This window comes from Mastomys coucha, unplaced genomic scaffold (assembly GCF_008632895.1).
Source record: "Mastomys coucha isolate ucsf_1 unplaced genomic scaffold, UCSF_Mcou_1 pScaffold5, whole genome shotgun sequence".
Lineage (NCBI taxonomy): Eukaryota > Metazoa > Chordata > Mammalia > Rodentia > Muridae > Mastomys > Mastomys coucha.
This window is the reverse complement of record NW_022196911.1, coordinates 104972284-104979160: the sequence shown is the minus strand read 5'-3', so window position 1 is coordinate 104979160 and position 6877 is coordinate 104972284. Positions and strand designations below refer to the sequence as shown.

Below are 6877 nucleotides of genomic sequence, written 5' to 3'. Positions count from 1 at the left end.
AGAGAGAGAGAGAGAGCACACCAGGGGAAAAAGTAAAAAAAATGCTAATAAATCAATTATTTTAACAACATTGATAGAGGTAGGTAAATAATCTGTTCTCTTTACATACTAAGTAACAGATCCCAAACTAATTGCATTTCCATTTTTCTTTAATTAATAAACTTTTATCCCCCAGACAAGATTTTGCTATAAAGCTTAGGCTAGCCTTGAACTCATGATTCCCTTGGCCTTAGCAAAGTGCTGAGATTACAGGAATGTGCCACTACAATTGGCTTCTTAACTGTACTGTAACTTGTTACTATCAGGAAAAATAAGCTATATATGTTTTATGCACATGTTATATATATACATATCAACTGCCATTTTTAAATTCAGTCTGTGATTTGGGATGGGTCTGAAGTTATGATTAAAAGGCTTTTCCCTTTTATCATGCAAATGGATTATAACTATAAGAATAAATATTTAAAAATGGGTAATTGTGCTGTTTACAATTCTTTCAAGGTATCTTTAATCCTCTAAAAACAATGCCAGCATGGTTGCTGGGGTAACCTAACTCATGTCTTTGCTTATAAGTGGGATCTACTTGTTTATTTGAGAATCAGAAATTACCAAACACTTGATTATTTAGATATAAGTGAAAGAGAAATTCACTTAAAAGGAAATTTGTATGTAACTGAAACAGTTCAAACAAACGCCACAGCTAGGTCATGCAGCAGAGACAGGCATACCAGGCCAACGCACCAACTGCTGGGAAGTGGGCACCTGCGAGTGAAAGGGGCTCTCAGCGGCCAGAACAAGAAAGAAAATGGGCTTTTGTCCCCCCCTTTTGTCTTATAACCCATGAAGGCAAAAAGCTTACAAGTAAAAATAAATAGGCAACACATCATTAATCAAATTCCAAGTCCTCACCTGTAAAGAGGTTGTCTGTATTGGTCTCAAAAGGCTTTTCCATCTCTTAAAGCATATAGAGTAATCATAGAGAGCAAGGAAATTTTTCGTGTGTGTGTGTGTGTGTGTGTGTGTAAACTTTAAGCCTAGATGGTATTGAATAAAATAAAATGCTTTAAGTATTGTTATAGCAAAGGCAGTGAAAAATAACCTTTTGCTGGGCATCCCTTAAAACAATTTTGTTCTCCTTTCTGCCTTATTTATAAAGGTTTCCAGATGCTGCTCCTCACAGATGAAGCGCAGCGGGATGTAGATACTTACAATAGTATCCAGCGCTATGAAGCCAAGGACAAAGCTACTTTGAGCTCTAACCCTCTAACCCAGAGGCTCAGGGCCTGGGAGCTCGCTGTTGCTACTAAGGTGTGAATGTTCTCTGAAGCCATTTAGAAACAACCGAAGTTCTCAGCAGCAACAATCAGCCCTGTGCAATGTCAAAGCACATCAGATGGCTGGCCTTCCGTGCCTGGGACAGATGCTATTGCTCATTCAGTGAATGACAATGAAAGGATGTGGGCAAAGAGCAGAATATAAATGGGAAGCTCACTTCTGTATGTGCTAGGCAGCAGTACTGGCTCAAACACTCATTCTAATTTCAAGAGACAATTCCAAAGTAGTTCTCAAGAGAAAGATGAGGTATTTTTCAGATATTTGTTCAATATGAATGGCTAAGGCTTGCCAAAAATGACTTTTTATGCTGGCATGCGATCTCTTGGAGGGAAGTCAGCCTGAGTCACTGGATACATCAAAGGTAGAGAGTCCAGTGAATGAATTACTGCAGGCTGTGTGAGCAAGCCAGATACCTGCGCTCATCTGCCCACTGCTGAGATTTCAGCCTCCTTTTAATTACATGAAAGCAGCTGGTACCACTGCTGCTGGAGTCTTCAGATTACCTTGATTGCTTGGTCATTATCTCTAATCAGCTGCTGCTTCTCATCTTCAAACTTTTGTATAACATCCTGGAGCCGCCTTTCTGCAGCAAGCTGCTGCCGACTGCTCTCCTCTTTCAGAGAGGAAATGGTTGTCTGAAGTTCTGCTATGATCTAAAATGAAAACAGCATGCTGTAACTTCAAATTCCCCAGCGAGAGGCATCTATTTTATATGTATTTATGCTTAACAAAAGAATGAGTTTGGCAAAACTCTATTCCACAAACTGAACATTTTCAATTAACATATCACTCAGGATAATGCACAAAATTCCACGCAATAAAAGGCTCCAATAAAACTGTGAATGGTGAACAACTGCTGAAGCACATGCATTTGGAAGACATTCCCACTCTAACATTCCACAATATTTACTCACCAGAAGAAAGAACATCTGTGATCTCAAGAAATGAAAAGCGTCAGGTTGTATTTTACTGAGAAACTTTTTAAGAGTGAGAAAGGCTGGTCTGACTTTTGTAAGACTTTGTACCACCACCACCTATCACTCCCCCAGCCCCTAGAACCACCACACCACACCACCACCTCCTGCCCCTATCACCCACCACCACCACCTACCCCCATCACCCACCAACACCACCTGCCCCCATCACCCACCACCACCAAACTCCCAGAAAGCTAAGTGAGTCCATTTTTCATGGTCACCTCACTCTGTACAGTAGCCTTGGGTACTAACTGATGTATTGTGCTGAGATTTTAACTTCACTCTGTATAGTAAGCAAGCCTTGGGCACTAACTGATGGCTATGTATTGTGCTGAGATTTAACATTTTTACATTATTTGCTACTGTGAGATAAGAATAGTTTACTCTTTTCAAAATGACGAAACAGATACAAAGTGAGGTCAGACATTTTACCTCGTTGAAGATGATTTCCAGCTATGGAGCTAGGTAAGAATCGAAGCCCACAGTCAGCTTCAGCCTCCAATGAGCCAGTTTCATTTTTGTTTTTAACAAAATTTTGATATCAAAGAGAAGTTCATACTTCCAAATAGGTTGTTTCCTTCTTAACTATGCACACTCATGAAAGTTTACTCTGGGTGGGTGGTGTTAAGATGGGTGATGGGGATGGGGGGTAGGAGGTGGTAGTGGGTGGTGATGGTATACTTTTAAAGTATAAAATATATATTTTCAAATACTAGCACTGAGCAAATCAGTAGTGAGAGTAGAGGCATGAGGATCAGGAGCCCAAGGACAGTTTCAGCTACATGTTGACTTTGAAGCTAACTTGGGCTACATAAGATGTTGCAAAAAAAAAAAAAAAAAAAAAAAAAAAAAAAAAAAAAAAAAAAAAAAAAAAAAAAAAAAAAATTGAAATTAGTAGCTAAGGTTGAAGATAAAAATATTTTGGGGGATATTTCAAATGATTTTAAGGGCTTAAGACCAGGATATTCCTCATTTTTAAAAGATTATGGACAAAAAGAAATGAGTGTAGATTTTAGAAGGAACTGTATATATGCAATGTTCCAAGGAAGGCACATTCACTTTCACATTCTTTAGGGGAGGAAATAAAGATGGTGGGAAATGGGATTATACCCGGGAAGCTATTTCTAAAGCTCATAATGGTAACATAAAGCAATGTCAGGACATTGGAATGGAACACTATGGCCAGACAAGTGGGTAGGAGGACTGTCACCTAGAAAGACTTAATACTTCAGACTAAGAGGTAATCGGAACACTAGGTCAGTGAGCATCGTGTCGCTGAGGAACACAACAGTCACGTGTTCTTGCTGTACATTTATGAGGGTAGAAAAACACACTTCTTCACCTTAGCCCAGTGCATACATCGCGAGCACTCACTACGTATTTAAGCAGTGATTACAATGGTAAATCAAGTAGTGAAGTACCATGCTAAATAAGAAATGCTCATCACCTAGAAAACTGAATTGACATAGTCTAGCCAGTCCATAAGTAATAGTAAAACAATTTCTGAAAGAAAAAGAATATATTACAAACAATCATAATTGGGAGTGTCCAGTTTGGATAGAGTCATAAAGAACAGAAAATGTCACTAAATGTTCATCCTATATCTACTTCAGAGGAAGGAGTGGATTAGGACATTTCATGTAGACATGAGAGATTAACAAGAGGGGCTATAAGCGGCCTGACTCATGAAAGCAATAATAGCTGCTAATAATTGGTTCTTTTTTTGTTTGTTTGTTTGTTTGTTTGTTTTGAGACAGGGTTTCTCTGTGTAGTCCTGGCTGTCCTGGAACTCACTCTGTAGAGAAATCCGCCTGCCTCTGCCTCCCAAGTGCTGGGATTAAAGGTGTGCGCCACCACTTTTCAGCTAATAATTGTTAAGCAATGAAACTTTACATAGATATTAAGATCTTATTTAAAGTCTTTACGGAATGTAAAACAGAGGTTAAATTTCAACTTTTAAATCACTCTACTGTTTTTCCAGATTTTGGTATAGTTTGAAACTCTTCCTCTAAGTTCAACAGCCAACATAAACCACACCTAGGAAACACAGGAGGGTACTGAGGGTCCTCACGAAATCTAGGACAGCAGAGACCCCTGCTCCCCTCTACTTCTTAGCATGGCCCCTGGACAGAGTTGGGGCATTAATCTCTCCCCATGAAGGGAAGCAAGCCAGGGTAGTGATGAGGGTCGATTGGCAGTGGGTGGGTTCAGTTGGCAGTTGGTTCTCTTCAGCTGTGAATACTTTTGTAAAACTGTAAGACCTTGTTTTGGAAACAAGAGTAGGGAACTGAACTGTGAAGACTGAGAAGGGAAGGTTACCATCTAATAGTCAGACAAAAAGAACAAATGTGTGACTGAGAAATATCATGGCCAGAGATGATGCCTCTCTTGTGCTATGATGAACGCTGTGTGGTTCGTAAGGGACCCAGCCTCTGAATGCTGGGGTGATGTGCACATGTTCTCCTAGGTCCAAAGCTCGATGAAATCTCAAAGATCAAGTAAGTTTCTTTACAGGAGGAAAAGATTTCAAATATTTTCTAAATTTAAACTACTGCTCTCTTGAGCACCCATGGACCCGTCACTAATATATTCACATTAGCACTGCTCTTAGGAGGGAGATTTTAAAATCCCAATAAACACACTGAAGCAACATTGCTTCTGGCACTCTCATGAGCTTGATGAGATATGCATTAGAGATTCCAAAAAACTAGCACCTGAAAGCACAAACAGCCCATGTTTCTGGGTTTTTAAAATGTTTATTTAAAAGTAACCAGTTTCTTGGTAGTGACTGGCACTGTAGACTAATGCTTTCAAATGCCAGTGCATGCTATAAATGCTCACTGTAGCTGAGATGGGTAGAGATGAGTACTGTTAGCACAGCAAGGCTATCTGCCACTTGACACTCCTTTAGGATGTGTGCTTCTGGCATCAATTGATCTTTAGTTTATGAAATGATTACAATGTGTGACAGTTACTGGTTGTTTCCCACGGCCTTTCCCTTAATGTCTTGAAGGAAAATAGCATGCTTGCATATTTCCAAATTTTGTAGAGAAATTTCATCAGTCTTTATAAACACCTGAAAGCATGGTGTCTGATGAAAAAATTTCAACTTTCTTCTAGATCTTGTCCTTGGCTTTCTTCTTCCTTTTCCTATTGAAACATTCACACACCTAAGGTTGCTAACAGTTATTAAACGTTTTAGTACATCCAAGGCACTATGTGCTTTGGCTATTAATTTTACTTACTAGCTAAAAGTGTCTTAAAAGGTAGGTAATAATCTTCCCTTGACTAATGAGGAAACTGAATTCCAAAGGTGGCAGGTAAACTCCCTCAAGGACACAGGTGGCCCCACTGTCTGGTATTCCAATCCAGCCTGTGGACTCCATGCCTGGGTTTTCCTACATGCTAACATCTAATTTGCTTTCATGTCACCTAATCAGCCTTCTGCACACACTGCAGCTTAGTCTAAGGTCCCTGTGTACAGGCTTGGGGGTCAAGCAGTTTTATTAACCAGCTTCCATCTTACTGTCGGTATCCCCCACTCAAATGAAGCAAAATAAGCACTATGCCAAGTTGCAATTTTTCATGTTTCTGTTTAAACTTCAACTTGGGAGTGTTAAGATTTCTTTCAGTTGGTTATAAGCATCATTTCAGCAGACTGACAAGGACATTTCTTCCTGAAGTGGCTGGAATAATGGCAACCATGCCATAATCGTCTTTCATATGAACACATATGACTATTCAATTAAAGACTTCGGGCTTTCTTAACAGCAGGAGAATTATAACACGCTCATTTTAGAAATAATTACAGAATTGACATTTCCTGATAACTATATTCAAGTTTTGCTGTATTAGGAAGGTGAAGCATTGGGGCAGGCTGGTGTGTCAAAGGTCAAGATTGCTTTGACACACTTTGAAGTCAGATCCAGGCTGAGTCCTGGCTTACTCACTGGCTAACTCCTCTGAGCTCATCTCTCTGATCTCTGTTTTCTACCCTCTACTGCTGAGCTACATCTCAGCCCTTAACTCTCAGTTTTCTCAACTGGAAACATGGAGCCAATAAGGAAGACTGAATAAAGTCACCAGGTTTGTGCCCGGGAATGTTGGGTATTGCCATTTGTTCTGTTGCTCCTATTATGAGACATTCATAAAATGTTGCATGGATTTCACTTTATACACCATTGTGTACAGGCAATGACACTAAAGCCAAGCTTAAAATCATTAGACAGGAAAACTGCAAAACTAAATGGCTTAGTTAGTCATTTACCAAATGAAGGTAACCATCGGTTCCTTCTAGAACTCCAGGAACTCCATAGGTTTGAGACTCTCTAACTGAAGCCATTGGGAAATGGACCAACTCATGCAGCAAGGGATCTGAAGGCAGAGGTGGCGTTTTCAACTGCTAGTCTTCCTTGTATAAAAACTGTCAGGGTTAACAAGTCAGCAATGGATGCAGTGATTCTTTTCTACCCCCCAGAAGAAGAGAGCAGTTGAGCTTATGATTTAACCTAGAATTGTATGTCATTTTGAATTAGTTAACAAGCTGGCTCATGGGTGCAGCGAGT

The 6877-nt window shown here is 39.8% G+C and overlaps 1 protein-coding gene across 17 annotated transcripts in view; it reads right to left on the bottom strand.

Annotated features, from left to right (window-relative positions):
• The window catches only part of Cep112 (centrosomal protein 112), a 507666-nt gene that overhangs the window by 173013 nt on the left and 327776 nt on the right, over positions 1-6877 (bottom strand). For 15 of the 17 annotated variants that reach the window (XR_004113083.1, XR_004113081.1, XR_004113080.1 and 12 more), the window contains one exon: positions 1839-1988. The exons of the other annotated variants lie outside the window; for them this stretch is intronic. Coding sequence is in view for 11 of the 15 variants with exons in the window: in XM_031350526.1 (XP_031206386.1) it covers positions 1839-1988 (150 nt within the window). In the remaining 4 variants the exon portion in view is untranslated. The remainder of the gene's footprint in view (positions 1-1838; positions 1989-6877) is intronic. 17 annotated transcript variants of the gene reach the window in all.